Genomic DNA, 18,762 nt, shown 5'->3' with positions numbered 1-18,762 from the left:
AAGCCTTACGTTTCTGTAATGTATTGTTGGCCGTGATGTTGACATTTATGTATAAATTTTTTTTAGGTGGGACTTTGTGTTCGAATTTGAGAACCACTACTGTAATATACTTCGGCTTAGCTCGTACGCAACTACACGTGACGTGTACGCGCAGCAGGTTCTGCGCCTTTAAGAGCATCTCTGTCAGCATCCTCCTCCCGTGTCGTGGACGCGCACGCTTAACAGCTCAATATTCGAGAATACCAGCCAGCCTGGCTTTGCATCATCCAACTGATACCACATCAGCTTCACGCGACACGCATATTCAACGCTTGTATTTCTCATCGGGACATTGATGCATTTTCCTACACCGTCACCCTAGCGGTCCAGCCGTTGTTTTTTGCTCTTACTTCCTACCCGTGCGCGTCCCCCAGGCTGATCCACGCGATAAGATGGCTGAGCTCAATTTGGGGAAGGGTTTGACTGCAGGGAAAGTGGCCAGCAACGTTCAGAAGAAGCTAACACGAGCCCAAGAGAAGGTAAGAGCCGCGGACTAAGCAAATGTGGGAAATGAAGAGATGCGAGGCCTGGAAAAGAAGCGAGGCACCAAGTTGCGCATCCCCCCATCGAGGGGGTAATGTCGCATCACGACAGCCTCACAGCTGGGAGCTGAGATGGTGCATTTGGGGATCGGCCGGTGCACCCCCCCTGTTTCCGTGTATTTAAGCCAATGTCATTGAAGGGAATGTTGAAGGAGAAGCAGATGGGCCCACTTAGAAGCGTCAATTTGGCACTTCTTAGACAATCATGGCCATGCGTGCGTCTCACAGCCTCAAATCCTGTCACATTTAAATCGTGCACAATGATAGTACCAAGCCAAACGCTGCTGCTTCGTTTACTGTACATTTCCTATGCATAGGGAGGCCTCGGTAATTGCACGTTAGGGATGCGATGAATGAATGACAGAGGGCGCTATCTTAGTTAAAGCTATATGTGCACCGTCCGTGAGCGTCATGTGCACTCTTCGGCAATCAATAGTATGTGGTACATCTGAAGGAGGCGTTCCTCATGTTTTGTTTGCCTTAATTAGCTGTATGGGAAAGTCTTGTATAAAGATTTATGGTAGGAGTTCTTGTATTATTGCATATTGAGTGTGACTGTTATTCAAATGATTTCTGTGACATGAATGTCAAATAATGAATTCTCATTGATTTGATTACTTAACATTATCCTAATTATTATTTTTTCCGTTTGTTGGTGATTAGTGACAGCGGAAAATTTAAATATACCATTATTGATAGCGTTGTTGCTTTTTTTGATTGGCAGGTCCTACAGAAGCTTGGAAAAGCAGATGAGACCAAAGATGTTGCTTTCGAGGAGGGGGTCATAAACTTCAACAAACAATATGTGAGAGTCAGCGTTTTGATCAGAGCCACCACAACAGAATTTTATTATTCAATATACGACTATTGTGGTCATCTCATGCATGTGTTTTCTTAAACGTGTCATCTCTTCAGGCTGAAGGGAGCAAACTCCAGCGCGACCTGAGAGCATACCTGGAGGCCGTGAAAGGTTAGAAAGACACTGATGGTTAAATAATCGGATGCATATCATACATCAATGTACATGTTCCAGTTTTTGCAAATGTACACCATGATGTGTATATGTTTCTTCAAAGCCATGCACGAGTCCTCCAAGAACGTGCAGGCATGCCTTGCTGACATGTATGAGCCCGACTGGTACGGCAAGAATGAAGTCGATTCCATTGTGGAGGTCAGACTTGTTATTCTTATAATGTTGTATAATGTGTTCTTATAATCCTAATGTCGTGGCCAGGGAGTATTTCATATTCTTAAAAATATGTTTGAGTCTAGGACTATACGACCACTATAATTTCTGAATATAAGCCGCACCAGCTAAAATTCAAGGAAACTCCTGTTTTGTTCATAAATAAACCGCACTGGACTATAAATTGCAGGTGTTTTAATGTTTCTTTTCCAAATATAAGAGAATATGCACACATTATAAAATATCATAAAAATCATGAAAAATCCTTAGATAAGCTGCACTGGGCACAGGGTTCAAAGCTTGTGCAAAAAGTACTGGCTTATAGTCCGGAAAATACGGTACTTCATCCGTTTGATATAATAACAATAATAATTATAATAATAATAATAATAATAATAATAATCGTTTTAACATATTTTTCCAAACATAACTCCATATTTCTTCTTACATCTATATGTATCTTCAAGGATTGTGATGTACTCTGGACTGACTACCATCAAAAGTTGGTTGATCATGCCCTCATCTCCATGGATACCTACTTGGGACAGTTTCCTGATATTAAGGTTAGCCGCCGTGCTATCGTAGACCGCGTAATATGAACGGCACAAACTTTATTACATTGTTACTCAGGCTCGTATTGCCAAGAGGGACAGAAAGTTGGTGGATTACGACAGTGCCAGACACAACTATTCCACCACGCATAAGACCAAGAAAAAGGACGGCGGGATTAAAATCACCAAGGTAAAGTGTAAACTCTAACCTCGATTCTATTTAAGATGAGGAGGGCATCCAAATGTGCTCTCTCCCTTTTTAGCCATCCTCTTTGTTGGAGAGGGCAACACCCGGCTGGGCTCAAGGGATTCTGTCAGCACACAATGTGGCCCAGAGTAGTTTGTCCAGAAGCCAGGTACACCACACTGCTAATGATAGACACTTAGATCTTTCCTTGGGAGTGTCAACCTGTTTATTGTCGCTATCATACAGCAAAAATAAGAAACCAACCCCAGTTGTGATTATTTTAGGCAGAGGAGGAATTGGAGAGAGCCCAGAAGGTGTTTGAGGAAATCAATATTGACTTACAGGAGGAGTTACCTTCACTGTGGAACAGGTGAACTCTTATTGTGCATAGCTATGTGTCGCTATGTCGTGAATATTTGTCACTCGTCCACTTTTTCTCCCTTTTGCAGTCGTGTTGGTTTTTATGTCAGCACCTTCCAGAGCTTGGCTGGTTTTGAGGAAAAGTTTCACAAAGAAATTAGTCGGGTGAGTGTCAAGAATTGGGACACATCACTGGGGCAACCATAAAATTGATTGTGGGATGTTATATTTTAAATCGGGATATTAAGGATAAAGTTTAAAAAAAAAATCTAATGTCTTCTGCTTTTCACTCTCCCTACAGTTGGATCAAGATTTATACGATGTCTTGGTAAAACTGGAACAGACAGACACAAGCAGGTCAGTGAGCAAGTTTCATTATATCATTTTAAATTCTGCCATTCATTTAAATCCCAATGATATTATAGCAAGTGAATGAATGAAGGGTTTACATATGAAGCAAAGAATAAACCTTCATTAATCTGAAGCCACCCCTGAACCTCCATTACAGAAAGACAGGTAACCGCAGCGCCTTATCGTCCGGAGCGAATAGGAGGTAATCAGCAAGGACGGTGACGCAACTGTTGCTCTGTCTGTCCAATTGTCTGTTTGTCAGCCAGTTTGCAGGTTTGAGAGAATTCACAGTGCTTGTCTGGAAAGAGCGTTGTGCTCTCAGAGCTGCAGATAGGAATGAGATGGGCAAGACATTAATGGTTTAATGTGGCACAAGTGTGTTACATAACCAAACTAATCTTCGAGTGTTGAGAATCTTCTTTATATTGCATAGAGAATTATGGATTTTTTTTATTTCCCATGCTGGTGTACTTAATTTTCTTTACGTCCATCTCTTTAAATATCTTCAGTTCTGAGGCTTCTGTCAGCTTCTAAAGTATACAAGTAAAAAATATATGTATGTAAATATGTATATAAGAATGATGTCACAACTACGGCTCTCGTGAGGTCTAACTGAGGCACGGGCACAGCCTGCTTGCATGGGATGCAAGAGTGATGTAAAAGGAAGAGATGGAGACTCACTTTTCTTGCATGAAAACTTTGCATGAATTGCAACTTTTCTTTCTCCGCTATCCTCTTATGTTGTGAATACTCACTCTGAGTAATATAAATTATTTTTTTTATTCCACCCTCTATTTCTTCTATCTGACTCAGTGGCATCGATGAGTCTAACCACACCCTCAAGCCAGGAGGACCGCCGCCAATTCCAAAATCCCCATCCAAGGTAGGTAGGTTATCTCATTGTTTCAAATGCAACCAAGGTTTTTAATGGTTGGTGTCTTTGTCACAGCTCAGACCAGCAGTGCCTCCTCCACCCAAGGTGACTCCATCCAAAGAGATGAAAACGGAAAATATCATCAATCTGTTTGATTCTGCAGCAACTCCTGATATTAATGTCACTTCCCCGACAGAGGTTTGTGGATAACCGTCATTCACAAACAGTGGAATACTTTTTTTTAAATTAACTTTTTTTATTATTTATTATTTTTAATTATTTAATTCAATTTAATTATTTTATTTTTTAATTATTTTTTATTATTTTGATTTTCTTTCTATTAACCTGTTCTTTATTTTCTATCTTCCATGATCTTTTTCACCTCTTCTCATATTACAGCCAGCAAACTCAGACTCCTGGGTAAGATAAGCAACCCCCAGAGCTACTTTACTGATTTAATATAGAAAAACAATTATGATCATACTCGATGTTCACATCCCATTGTGTAAATGTGAACCATCGTGTCACGTAGCCATTACGAGACTTTTTTAATGGCTGCTTTGTGTATCTAAAGGCATTACTCCATAAATGTTACATCCGTCCCTTTGTGTGTTGTCTGCACTACTTTTAATTAGTGTTACATAGCAGAAAATTAAACTTCAGTCAATTCATTTTCAAAAATGTATGTTGCATTTGAATGGAATGTAACACCCTTGATTGGTTAGAAAATAACCTATGAAAGTGAATTGACCTCCATGTTTTAGTTGCTTCATGTATCCCTGTATGTTACACTGACAGAACACGTGTCCAGTCCACCTGCCATGTAACACACAGGGAAGAAACAAGTGAAGTTGCTCATCTTGAATGCGGTCTTTACCGTTGGTGAAGGCTTCTGCCGGGGGTATCAAATCAAATGGGCAACTTCACAAGGTCTTGCTTGCACTGCGTGAACTAACCTTTTAGTTTATCGCTGTAAGAGAGATGTGTCTCCAAGACAACTGCAATTACAGCTTGAGGCAAAGGGCAATACTTCAGAATGGAATGACACTTCTGCTCTTACAAAGATACCCAGCCAACCCTCTCCCTTTGCCATGTGACCATTTGCTCTGTGATTTCGAAGCCATGCTTGCCAAGTAAACACAGAACTCACATCGATCTTCTGGTGGAACAGTCTTCCTTGATCCCTTCGCCAGCCATCCCTCTTTAACTTCCTTTTTTTTCCAAGTTATCTATTTTGTTATTCCCAGCAAAGACTAATCCCCCCCATGCCTTCAGTTTCTTAATATGATGTTGTTGATGAAGATCCTGCAACAGTTAATATGTTGCAGTTTGATTTCAAATGTTTCATCAAACAATACTTTTCCATAACTTCCTTAATTTAACCCTTTGAAACAACCTATCATTTTGCAACTCTTAGCTTTGTTGTTGAACATATGTTGCAACCCTCACCCTAACCCCACAAAATTTACTTAATTGTCTCCCAATGATTTACAAACCCAGTCATAAGGTAAGACATGTCTTATGAACTCTGACCCCTTGAAACTTAACCCCCCTGCCCCTCAGCCAGAGGATGGCGACGCCCAAGAAGAGCCCCCCAAAAGGCTGTATGACCCTGTGGCGGCTGCTGCGGAGGCCTGGGGCGATGACGATGATACGCCGCCTGCACGCTATGACCCCATAGCCGCTGCCACAGAGGGCTGGGGGGACGACGATACCCAAGCGGTTCACTATGATGCAAACGACGATTGGGAGGACGATGGAACCCAGCAGGCTTATGACGAATCTGTGGTCGAGGAAGGTCCGGTGGAGAACGACAAGCAGCCGGACGCAGAGGATGCCACCAGTCCAACTGAGGCTCCGGTTGACGCTTGTGAAGAAGAAGCTCCTCCTAATGCTGCTAATGAAGAGGATCAGGTAACCAAGAAGATGCATCTGGATGAAAAGGGTGGATGCATCAGCTCTTAAGGAGGTTTGAAAATTGTGAATTAAGAGTCTGAAAGAAGGAGTGATGCATCATGACCAACAGAATGGATGCATCCGTGTTTTCTCTTAGGTCAACTTGTTGAGCCTAGAAATAAATTAGTAACTGCAGTCTAGACGTACAAAAGGTGAATAAGGTGCTCACATATCTACTGCGTTTATTCAACTTTATTGCCTGTGTTGTCACAGCACTGCTTTTGTTGTCGTCTGTCTCGTAGTGTGTCACTCTCACACCCTCTCAATTATTTATGCTTTTAAATCATGTGCAGTGTCTGCTTCATCTTTTCTATTGGTGCGTTTGTTGTCTCAGGGCGAATCTGAAACAACTCCTGAAGCAGAAGCGGTGGAAGCAGCAGAGGAAACACCAACAAATGATGTAAGTACAAACAGACAAATATTTTCGTTTTGAAAAAGATAATAATTGTGAAGTTAATTTGTGTTTTCCCATCTAGACATCTGCAGTAAATGAAGAACCCGTTGAAGAAAAGGCAGAGTCACCTGACATGCCTCCTGGTTTCCTGTTTAAGGTAACACCTGGCTGACTGAGTGCAATATTCCTCTAACCCAGTGGTGTCCAAAGTACGGAAAAACTAAATGAAGGTTCACATTTACTTCATGAACCACTCCTATTATTTTGACTCCTCTAGATGACACTGTTGGTTTGAATAAAAAGGTTTACAAAATGGCAAATTGGTGAACTTTCAGCCCAATGATAAACACAAACTGATATTTAAAGGAGTTAAAGCTGGTTCATGAAGCAAATTTGAAGCTTCATTTTCTAAATACCATTTTCTAAATACGGTATTATTGCTTGCTTCACTGATTTTACCATGTTTATTAAACTGGCCCTTGCGTCTTTCTATCTTTCTGTATGCGGCCCTTGGAGGAGAAAGTTTTCATTTTCTGTTTCTGCCCGTGTGTGTTGAAGGTCCAAGTGATGCATGACTATGCCGCAAATGACACGGACGAACTTGAAATGAAGGCAGGTGACGTGGTGCTAGTCATGACCTTTGACAACCCAGATGAACAGGTACATACGCACCCATTCACGAATGCTTGCGTCACAAAGATAAAACATCATGTCATGTCTCAATTTGTATCTTTAGGATGATGGCTGGCTGATGGGAATGAAAGAGGATGACTGGAAGCAGAAAAAAGAAAATGGCACCAAAGGTGTATTCCCGGAAAACTTCACCCAGAGGCTGTAAAAAGTTTCATTGTCACGCCAACTTTTTTCTTTCACTCATTCCCTTCTATCATCCCCACTCCCTGTCCTATTCTTGCCCTGTCTAATTACTCGGACTTTGTCCATAAAAGCAGAACTGAAATTGCAGTTCCACTACTGAGGAATTCCTACAAAAAAGAAATGACAGCCATTACCAAGGGGCCAAATTTCAGACTTACAGTGCGATCGTTGACTGGACTGAAAAGAGAATCCTGACCTTATGCGGGATTAGCGCAAATGTGGCTCCCTCTGTAATGATTTAGCATAATTCAATCATTATATTTCATTACAAAGCACCTCTCATCGCTAAACTCTCATAATCAGAGAACACAAAGTCAGTTTATTTCTGAAACAAATCTGTGGTTAGGTCTGTTTTGGTCACATGTAGCAAGTGATTTTTAAATATTCAGGTAGGGCGACCTGTTAAGATCAGGTGCCAAGGAGACGTTGTTTACCGATCAGAAATCAATGTCATTAGTCTTGGGCAGCTGTAACGATCGTTACATCTTAAATCCTACTTTCCACTTAAACATGGGCCACTGGGTGTTGTATTTTTTTTTCATGGTGATAAACAGTGTTGAGAGGCAAGTCATTATGCATTCAACAAATCGACACAACAAAGTTAGGCTTGCCTGAAAGCTTTCCAGCAATCTGCACCAATGAGAAGCTGCAACTGGTACTAAAATAGTTAGGCAGATTTAATCACACTGGGATCAATCATATTCTAACTGAGCCAGCTTCATTCACTTTTAAAAGACGTGCCGACGTCCTCCTACTTTCATCAACACGACTTTGCTCACAAATGCAAATGTTTCCAAATATGCACCAGAGCTACTTGTTTTATTTTTGTATGCTGCCAAGCAATGATGATATGTATAGCGGTCACCATATTTGCCAACTGAGAATGCTACAGAGTGTTTTGTACTTATGTCAGGTTCTTCGCTCTTACATAGCCCAAACACATTCGCAAACTCGACGTAGATTCATATTTGGTATTACCGTATTCAAGTGAGAGTGAGGTGTGTGTGTATGTGTGTTTTGGAAAAGAAATTCTTGATTTCTAGAGTATGGGATAAAACCCCGGAAGTAAGTGCGCCCATTTGACGAGGAGCTTTTCAAACTGGACAAACGGTATTTGCGCTGGCTGGTATTACAGGTTCCAGATGTAATTGTGCATTTGTTGTGTATAAGTGTAATTTTGCCAAGTGATGACAGCTACATATTCTATAAAGACATTCATATGTGTATGTGAGTTAATGTGAGCATGCTGACTTCCCAGGTGTTGTTGTGTGAAAACCTTTCGTTTAATACAATGCTACTGGGATTATTTTTGAGGTATGTTTTCCCACCGAAAATTGTGTTTATTTATTCTCTTTTTTTATAAGGGGACTTTTGAGCAGATTTATTTTGGATATTCACACATCACCCCCTTCCCTAGTGGTTTTCCATCAATCTTGCCTCAAAATGTTGCCAGTGTATTGTGGCCCAAAGAGATTCAATTGTGATAATATATGGAGGCAAGACATATAGAGACTGACTTTTTAAATTTGTATTTATTTATTTATTGCTCAGTGATTTGAGTGAGATTTGCCTCAGTTTCCAACAATGGCGTCACAGCACTGTGTTTTAATTTTTATTTATTTTTCATGACTTTGGTTCTCTATTTGTCTTAAGACAAGTCTCCTATGTTTGGGATAAATATCTTAAAAATATTCAAATATCTTCCTTACCTACCCGACCCAATATAAAAAAAAATGACTTCAAACCTCCATCAGTTTTGACTCTCTTGTCTTTTATTTGTAGAAAGCTTTGATTTGGTAGGTTTAGATTGCAGCGACCTTTGCTGGTTGCTTCGATACATATAATAATTTGTAATATATGCAGTTATCGCTGCCACCAGCAGGATGTACTGTGTCAAAGAGTACAGAATGTAGAAGAAGATGAAAACACAATCTGAATTGCTGTCCGTGGTACTGAAAGCAAGCATCAGCCCACCCTGACACCAACTCAGTCTCATTATCACCTGCTCGTTTATTTACCCGTTGTGCTTAAAGTGTCAAGACATTCTATTAACAAGCAGTTTACCTGCAGCATTACATGGAGTTACTCATAGTGATTTTCGTCATGCTTTATCACTTAAATCTCATTTTGCTTGTAAAGAAAACATATTCTTGTTTGTAATAACTTTATGTTAAATATAAAACAAATGAATGCACGATGTTACCCCCTTCCCAAAAATACATTTACATTCTTAAAAATAGATCTTTAAATAATTTCTCAGAAAATAGCTTAATATACACATTTGACAAATCTTTGCGTATCGGTAAACACTATACCGCAGAGTGTCTTCATAAAAATACTAAAAAAAAAAAAAAATCTTTTTCTCCATGAAGCATTTGCATCAAAAGCTAGTTAGAAAATGTCATTCAATTAAAACATGGATTCGATACATGTTTGCCAGGAGTTGGTTTGGAATCTATGGATGCAATGAAAACGGTCATGCAAAGGAAAGTTACCAAGTACAAGGAACTACAAGGAAATAACGGCTATGGAGCATAATATATAAACAGCTCGAATTATACAGTAGTTTAATACAGCCTGAGTCAAATGTATTTTGGTAAGATACTACTGACCGGAAAACTGAGACTCAGAACGTGTTAATCTATGCTTTGCCTTCCCACTCCCAAACCTCTTGACTGTTCTGTTTTCAAAACGCAACATCAACACGTCAGTCGTTTTAAATGCTAAGGTGCTCGAAGGTAAAACTGAATGACAGAATGAAAACTGAATTCTGACACCATATGGAGTAATGTATTGGGATTTGATAACACAAGATTTTGGAGTGCAGAGAGACCACCATTATACTGCTTTACACAATTATTAGTTAGTTGCTCAAGATGTTTCCCAACACATCCACTATTTTGGTTCTTAAATACAAGCTGACGTCAACATACTATTTCTTCTGTCAGAGTCCTCGCTCAGTTCCCAAAGGGTGGAAGTATTTGGGGCCCAGTAGCGTTTCCCCAACTCTCTGTAGAAGCCAGGCGTACCAATGCACTCCATCAGTTTGTTGTTCAGCAGGGCCCATGAGGGTGCGGACGAGACGCAGCGGGGCTAGAACCCAGTGGGCCAAATGATGATTGTCCACAGCGGCGTAACAGGATGCCAAAACGCTGTTCACTACTATAGACCCGTGCTGGGTCAGTGGGGCATACAAGCCAGTGCTTTGCCTCTCCTCTACAAAAGTCACGACAGCTTGAGTCGTCTCGGTTCCTTGCGAGGTCAGAATACACTGACCCGGCTTCACCTCACTGGCAAAAGTTGTCCTTACGTCATCTTTGTTGAGTCCGTCCACACAGTCAGTGACAAAGATGAGGTGCGCTGCCGTGAGCGTTATATTAAGTCCAGTGTTGGTTCCAATGAGGGTGAAGATCTTTGTGACGTTAGTCTGGAGATCCAAAAAGGAGAGTACCGGACTGTAGAGAAGTGAGCCAAAGCCGTCGGTTGTGGAGGAAGCTAAAACGCGGTCACCGGGATGAAGGTCACGCATCTGTTTGGTGACTCCGCCCTCGAGGGTAACTTGAGCATCGCCTGGGAAACAACCGCCAGTTTTGGCTGCGACAGAATGTTCTGTAAAATTGAGATGGGAGAAAAATCAAGATGTGGATGTGATCGTAAGGATGCATTTACTTTGTTACTGTAAACACGACAAAACTAAAATAAAACCTTCTCGAAGGAGCCACACTTGAACTTCCTCATATGGTAATCTGATCCGTCTGTGCTCCATAAATCAAGTTAGACTTTGACACTGACTAAACGCCAATGTTATCTCAGCGGATCAGCGACTGACTGTTTATAACGTCTTCAGCGTCTTTTTAGTCAACATTCTTGCAGACATATATATACGGTCACGTCTTCATCAAAATCATCAAAAAAAAGTGGCTTGTCCTGACTTCAAATCATTCCAGTGATTCATTCATCTCTAAAATGTTAAATGATAGTAGAGATGCTTATATAATACTAAAAGTTAGCATAGTGCACTAACAAAAATGTTAAGTCTCACAAATAAACCGATGCATTTTCGATGCATTTTGGTTCTTGAGTGACTCGTGAAAGCTGTCATAGACGGTAAAATGGTGTTTACTTCCCTGTTGCCGAATACTTTGGAGTAAAGTGGCTCTTTAAGACACAGTGAGACGAGGTGGCAAGAGAAGGTAGTCAGCCAGAGGTAATGGATAACCAGCAGATTGTATCTAAGCATGGCCTGGGGTCAAATAGACGGGAAAGTACGTTTGGGAAAAAAAAAAGAAAGAAAAGCAAGTGAAAGGTTAGCACAGCTGAGGGAGAAAATTATAGAAAATAGAATAAATTGAGTTTTCACACCAGTCACTGGAATCAAATAAATTTGCTTGACTGATTTAAATCCAACCCAACCTCATATTTGATTGATGCATGTGGGTGTCTTAAGTATGTCTCAAGGCGGACAAATATTTGTCAAAGGTGTGTATGTCTCTAAGTATGTGGCTTGCAGAAAAGGAGGTCTGCAACCAGGAGGTGATAAGGTTCAGATAAGAGATCTGAGAGAAACCTACCGAGGGGAAAAGCAACGGCAAAACAAAGAGAGAGTTAATCATCTCACAGCCTACTAACCTCAATGGACTGCTAGAATGTAGCTTGGCATCAAATAACTGGTGGTACCAGACATGGGCCTCCAAAATGTCTTAACAGTTAGAATAGCCCACAATGGAATGTGTTCAACTATTGTTAGCGCTCAAGCCACTCCATGATTTGTGTTTCATCAAGGGACTTGCTTCAATGTTACAATCGGTACCTTATCAGATACACTTCTAAATAACATACAACTATCAAACTAGCAATTCATTTGCAGTGACAAAAATGTACATCTTGGACTGATCGCAACCATAAATAGCCATTAGGGTTAAACTCAACCCCATATACATCTTAACCCTAAAACCCAACCTGATTATTTCTGTACACACTGAAAAGACATTAAGACTTCTATTAACCTATCATGCTGTGCATGTTTTGGGCTTGTGGGAGGAAGCCAAAGTAGCCACAGACAACATGCAAAGCCCTTGCAGCAAGGCCCCTCCCGACTCAGATGAAAGGCAACAATTCTATTCAACTGGACCAACTCCTTTTGAATCAGATATTATTAAAATTGTAATTTTGACCTTGCAAGTATCATTACCATCATTACTGTTTCATAAAATAATGCACAATAGTTTGCTTGCTCACCTGACTTGACGCTACAATGAATATGGGCTTTGGATTCATAGTAGACCCAGTCAAATCCAGCTTCGACAGCGAGCCGAGCCAACATGGCGTACTTGTTTCTGTCTCTGTGAATATGAACATAGCATCAAAATCAAGACTTCATGTTTGAATCCACCCATTGCTTTTAATGGACATTGTTCTTGTCTTGTGCAATGCACACCTGTCTGAGGTGGTGATGTCCACAGCACGTCCCTCATAGTGCAGCGAGTCCTCCGAGTGATGGCCGTCCTCATCCCAGCCCTCTGTCACTCTCAGCTTCACACCAGGCCACATGTTCATCACAGAAATGGCCAAGGAGTTCAACTTGTCTTTACAGCGCTGAGGGGAGGTGGACACAGGAAATTAGGAAAGTCATTCAAAAAAGAGCAATGTGCGGCAAGGCAAAGTGAAACGTTGTAGCAATCAGTTTTTGTCATCACCTTCTAATTCACAATAGAAGACGACTTAATTTACAATGTAATATTTGGTAGGGGGATACGCCAGAAAAGTAAAATAAAATAAACAGTTTGACGGAAACTGGTCACTGAAAAGCTATTGCATGCACACATATTAATGTATTCTTCTAATATTGTTAAAAATAATATTTATGTGCCCATGTTTGAGGACAACTGGGCAAATTAAAGCACAGAAGCAAGGAAAAAACTACTTCTTTCACGTCTTCCCTCTGCTCTCACCCTACTGGTGGCTGATGCGCCAATGCGGAACTGCGCGCGCAAATCGGCGCTGATTACCGCCACCTGTCACCCGCTTTTTAGGGGGTGTATATAAACGCTGTTTGTAGCGATGCTCTGTTTTTTTCTGCTTCAACACACGCATGCCTGCACCCTGTTTCTGCTATGCCACTTGATTCCTGTTTCTTTTGTGCACATGCGGCGTAAACATTTAAAATAGTACGTGCCAGAAAAGCTGTTCATCATTCGGTTAAAATCCCAGCTGCCTTACTCCGGAACCAAAACACCGGGGGTGAAGCTATGAATCAAAGAAATCAATCATTTTGGTTTAAATATTTAACTGACAGCAAACATGGAGCGCATAGTTTGATGCAACTGTGAGGTTTGCGCCTTTTGAAGTGATTCATAGACACGGTTAACCATACATGACCTAAATCACTTGCATGGGACAAATGCGTGTCTCTGTCCACACACGAGCATTGCAAAGTGTTCCCAGCGCTTCTCTTCCTCCTCCTCGTCTTCCTCTTCACGATCTTCCTCTTTCTCACCTGGGTCATGAGCCTGTCGGCGCCCGTGTCCTCCTCATCCTTGAAGATGATATCAGTGTTGTAGTTGGGTGTCAGCTCCTTGAAGCGCTCCGAGTTGCGCGTAATTTTCCCCTCGGGGCGCCCGCTCGCCCCAAGCGTCTTCTCGGCCACATTCGGGCTGAATTGCTTATAGGCCAGCGGGATGAGCTTCTTCGGAAGCCGCCTCTTGCCGTAACCCCTCCCCGGTCCGCAGCCCTCCGAGGCAGGTGCGAGGAGGAGCACCATGGCCCACAGAGAGGCGGTGAGAAGGAGGAAAGGGGTCCGCATCGCCCCGGGAGGAGGGAGCACTCTCCCGAGGGAGATTTGAGTCTTCAGTGCGTCTCCGGTTCACCTGTCGAGTCCATGGTCCGGGACATCCGATTGCAGTTTGTCCCCCAAATCGCGCTACTCCAGCTGGCACCTCAGCATCAGGGCACCATAAAAGTCCACTTAAATGGGAATGTTCGCAGGCTCTGCCCTGGAGAATCGACGTTGAGTGCGCACTGCGCAAGCTGTAAAGTCCGTGGATTTAAACAAACAGGTTCAAAGTCGATGAGGTGGGTGAGAGAGAGAGAGCGAGAAAGAGAGAGAGAGAAAACAGCAGTAACTGCGCGTCCACGTTTTTAATGTGGCGTTCCCTCTCTCTTCTTTTGCTCCACGAAAAGTGTCACACCATCCCCCGTGGATTGTGAGCTTTTTGATGCTCCCTGCAGTGAGAGGACTGCGCGCAACAGGCTGCAGCTTTCCACATGAATCCACTCCACTTGAGTGATCCACGACGAGCTGTTGCCATTTCAGACCGCACCCTGCCAGTCCTGCCCTCCTCTCCCTCTCTCCCTCATCTGTCCCCGCTTTGCCACCCACCCCGCCCCTCGACGTGGGCACAGTGCGCACGGGAGAATCCTGTCCACACGCTCGCACATAGACGCACGCACGCACGCACGAACACTGCACAGCATTGCCGCCATGTAACAAATATCAGCTTTGGCCTTCAATGCCGCCACTTATCACTGTCAGCTTTGTCTTTGTGCCCTTGTTATGATCTGTCACCATTAGATTCTTGGAGGAGGAGCGCGGTGCACTAGAGGTAAAACACGTCTGCTTCATAATTTCACGGTTCGGAGTTTGAATCTTGCATTTGTGGACCCTGCAATGAAGTGAGTCATCCTTGGACAGAAAAGACCTTCACTTAAAAATATTTTCACTTAATGGTTGAATTGTCCAAAATGTCTTGAAAAAAATAATTATAATTTAGGGTGCATGAAGGGGGCTAATCTGACCCAAAGGGTTTGGTGCTCTTGAGCAAGGCACACCAAGAAACTGCTCCTTGATTGCCCTAAATCGGCCCCTGCTCCAGCTTGTCATGAAGTACAGAGGAGATTGACATTCGACCTTCTGGTATTTTATAATAAAGTCTTTAATGATTGTTTTAAATTTATATATTTATTTATATAAATTTATATATTTATATATATATATATATATATATATATATATATATATATATATATATATATATATATATATATATATATATATATATATATATATATATATATATATATATATATATATATATATATATATATATATGGTAGACAGTCTGAATCGGAATATTGGGTGGAATATGTCATCTGGTCACTGGCTGACTAGCCAAATACCTAACTGATCGTCTTTTCCTAAACACATTAGTTCAAGTAGCCCTGGCAATTATTCTAAGTAATAATCTCGATTAATTGAATATACACACACACACACGTGCACACACGAGTGGCTGAACACACAAATGACACATTCTAACACACTTGTTTTTAACACTAGCAAACACAGCCCCTCTAAATTAGCTCCTCAAATATTTGCCTGCCGAAATTCAGTGGTCTCCCCCCAGTTTCTCCGGCCACCTCCTTTGAATGAGCTGAACTGTGCACAAGACTGAATGTCCACACACTTTATGTTTTATTATTTGCGAGCGTAAACACCGTAAAGTATTTTAGCAGCGCTGCTACGTTTCATGTCGCTCGATGGAAGGCAGACAACAAAGAGAGATTCACATGAACGGCAAACAGCCAAACATAACCGTGTTGACTTTTTGAGCTGAAATAGAACATCAACCGGCACTTGTGTAGAACTTTCCGAGGAAATCAAAGTTTGTCATAAAGGTGTTAGTGTTTCTTTTGAGTTGCTTCCAGCTTTGTGAGGGAAAAGGCTCCCATATATATATAAAATCTGAGAGGTAATTATTGCTTTGGAGACCCGGGGTCTATAGCTGCAGAAGTCACTGCAGACAAAGAAACACTTTTGCTGCTCCGTTGCAAGAAGCACAATCATAAACTCATTCAACTCCACTCAATCAGTGATCCATGAGGACAGATTGCATTCCTGCTGTTGTTAAGATTACAGCTTGTAAATCACATTGTGGGCGTTAAACTGCACCAAATGGCAGCAGAGCCCAAGTTGGGATTCCTATTGGGATAGTATAGAGCACTTGAAATGAATTAAATAAATGACACAATGAAATATTAAAAATAATTTGATAATTTATGACCCCACCCAAAAAAATAATTACTCACTGCAGGCCTATTGAATCATGTTGAAATAAAATACAATGTTGCTAAGTGTTATTCTCATGTGACAACATGAAAAAAAGTGTTTGTTTTGGATTGTGGAATTTTCGAATCTAAATTAGACCTTGAATGTCTCAGATCTGTTTCAGTTTTGTGTATGACTTGTAAATAAATGTAGGGGGTTTGTTTTTGTTGGTAGCCAGCAGATTCCTTGGAAGTGAGACTTGGTTTTCACCGTAAGTGTGTCGTGTGTAAATGTTATTGATCAATGTGTTCCAGTGATCAGAGCTGTCAGTCTACAGGCTCTGACGGATAATCATAAAATTCAAATATGGTTCCTTGCCCCAAGTTGACTTTTGGTTTCTCGTGCTTTACATCCAGTAAACGTTCTTCCAACTGTGCCATTTCAAACGACATGCACAACTGCAGAAGCACAGATTCTCGAGCATTCCCGCGCTTGTGCGCTCATGCGTTCAACCGCACGCATGCAACAGCGGCAACCGTATGCAAATTTGTGAGTATCCACATTTGCTCGACCACATGTTTTCCTGCGACTATCACATTTAGTGGCTGTGCGTGAGTGTGTGTGTTTGTGTGTGTGCCATCCTTCCTTTGAAGATCATAAATACGGGCGTGGCTCCAGCCCGGCACGCTGCCTATTCGGCGTGGCTGTCGACAATGCTTCAGAAGTGGTCACATTTTCTCATCCATCCTTCCTTCCTTTCATCCGTCTGTCTCCCAGCTCGTCTTGGCCTCAAGAAAGGACGCCGTAGTCTTTCAAAGAGGAAACAATCCCATCAGACCAAACCAAAACCGTGGCCCCCTTCCTGGCTCGGTTTCCTTTTCCGTGCGCCTTTCTTGACGGACACTATTGCTATGGATGGTGTCCTTTAAGGTATGAGCTCCGGCACACACGCAGGCCCACAAACGCATGAGTGAAGCCACGCATATCCAAGGCATGTGTTCACAGCGTACATTCACATGCTCACACTCACACGCACAAGAAAAACCCAACCGGCAGCACTCTGCTTTCTCATTGATGTTTGTTAAAGTTATTAATTTTCTCCGGGAAATAAGAGGCCACGGTGGCAGGACAGAAGAAGATGGGTGCCAGGCCCGTAATCTCTTTTGACTTTTATCTACTGACACTGGAGCCCAATGAAACACCGAAGAGGGCCTTTACATGGGCACTCGGGTTACCCACGCATACCCAGGGCTGTAACCGACATAGATTTTGACTGAAGAAAAAGGCAGGAGGAGAAATGAAAGGAAATGTTGAGGAAGAAGTCAAAGCAAGGAAGATGGGGTGCTACAGAAAACCAAACCGAATTAAAACGGGCAATGTGGAACACGTCGGAAAACTGGGGTGTAAGCGAGGAGGATTCGAGGGGTGGGGGGGTGGGGGTGAGAGTGACTACATGGCACATTATTTGGTAAACAAGTGAGTTTGTGTTGTTTTGCAGCCAGTAGTAGCTAGCGTGTTTGTGGCTTGTGGCAGATTGTCGTAATGGGGGTTAAAGGACGTTATGCTCAAGGTAACAGCAGCTGGTGGCTAAAACCGCCATCCCTCTTCCTCCTCCTCCTTCCCTTTCTGTCCCTCCACACACACTCCAGAGCCCAACCCCTGACCACAATAAACACCTAAAACTACTTCTTTATACACAGGGCCTCAAGTATTTAGAGGGGTTCAGACCAGAGATCTGGGAAATCTTAATCTTCCAAGACGTGGATAAAATTTGACTGGGTGTCTGCCGGGGAAGCGCAAATCCTAACGGGTGAACGAGATATTTCGGAGAAAGCCGTCGGAAGCCACAAAATCTTACGACTGACAATAAAGCGAGGAATCACCGCCATTCTTGTAAAGGCGAACTCACTGTAGTGCATTTGGGTCAAGGCAAAGTAAAAGCAGGATGATATAAAAGTAGAGTACAGGCTAAATGTGGCTCAGAGTTAGCGGGTATGGCTAGCCACCACATTGCTAAAGCAAACAAAGAGCTGGGCCAAGGGACTGAAGTTCACTGCCGTGATACCGTGCACATGAAACACCAGCGTACGCAGGTAGACACTCTTCCGAGTTCAAGCATTTATGTATGTCGTCACAAGATACACGCATGAATATTCCCTCGGAAATATCTGGTTGTACAGATGGACACAAGGAGCTGATGTTGGGATTGCTACAAGTACAAACACTAGCCAGCTGCACACAAATTACTACTTCTTAATGCACTTGAATCCCATATTAATAATTACATGCGAAAAGTCCCAAAATAGGAGACTTTGGGGTTGGGTACGAGAAGAAGCTTTTGATTCTGCAAGCATATTTGACAATTAATTGGTCAAGTTTGGATGAGGTTCATTAATAACAACA

The 18,762-nt window shown here is 42.1% G+C and overlaps 2 protein-coding genes across 6 annotated transcripts; one reads left to right on the top strand and one right to left on the bottom strand.

The window, feature by feature from the left end:
• The first annotated feature begins 192 nt into the window (after positions 1-192).
• bin1a (bridging integrator 1a) lies at positions 193-9,064 on the top strand. Of its 5 annotated transcripts, XM_088383026.1 has the most exons (19): positions 193-518; positions 1,306-1,386; positions 1,497-1,551; positions 1,658-1,752; positions 2,235-2,330; positions 2,398-2,508; positions 2,582-2,674; positions 2,790-2,875; positions 2,955-3,030; positions 3,167-3,222; positions 3,374-3,418; positions 4,030-4,099; positions 4,166-4,288; positions 4,490-4,510; positions 5,654-6,004; positions 6,381-6,446; positions 6,523-6,597; positions 6,999-7,100; positions 7,177-9,064. In XM_088383026.1, exons 1-19 carry the CDS (start codon positions 432-434, stop codon positions 7,276-7,278), a joined length of 1,791 nt encoding a protein of 596 aa, XP_088239152.1. In that variant the 5' UTR covers positions 193-431; the 3' UTR covers positions 7,279-9,064. The 5 variants fall into 5 exon arrangements, with proteins under 5 accessions (XP_088239152.1, XP_088239154.1, XP_088239153.1 ...); XM_088383028.1 differs by lacking the exon at positions 3,374-3,418; XM_088383027.1 differs by lacking the exon at positions 4,490-4,510.
• Positions 9,065-9,066: 2 nt separating this feature from the next.
• Positions 9,067-14,664, bottom strand: LOC148394411 (indian hedgehog B protein-like). Its single transcript, XM_088383031.1, has 4 exons — positions 13,813-14,664; positions 12,754-12,911; positions 12,555-12,658; positions 9,067-10,925 (listed from the first exon to the last, which is right to left on the bottom strand). Exons 1-4 carry the CDS (start codon positions 14,116-14,118, stop codon positions 10,261-10,263), a joined length of 1,233 nt encoding a protein of 410 aa, XP_088239157.1. The 5' UTR covers positions 14,119-14,664; the 3' UTR covers positions 9,067-10,260.
• Positions 14,665-18,762: the final 4,098 nt, after the last annotated feature.

This window comes from Syngnathus floridae, chromosome 8 (assembly GCF_059516105.1).
Source record: "Syngnathus floridae isolate MCC-2025c chromosome 8, RoL_Sflo_1.0, whole genome shotgun sequence".
Lineage (NCBI taxonomy): Eukaryota > Metazoa > Chordata > Actinopteri > Syngnathiformes > Syngnathidae > Syngnathus > Syngnathus floridae.
The sequence above is the reverse complement of the archived record's forward strand: the minus strand, read 5'-3'. Positions and strand labels throughout refer to the sequence as shown.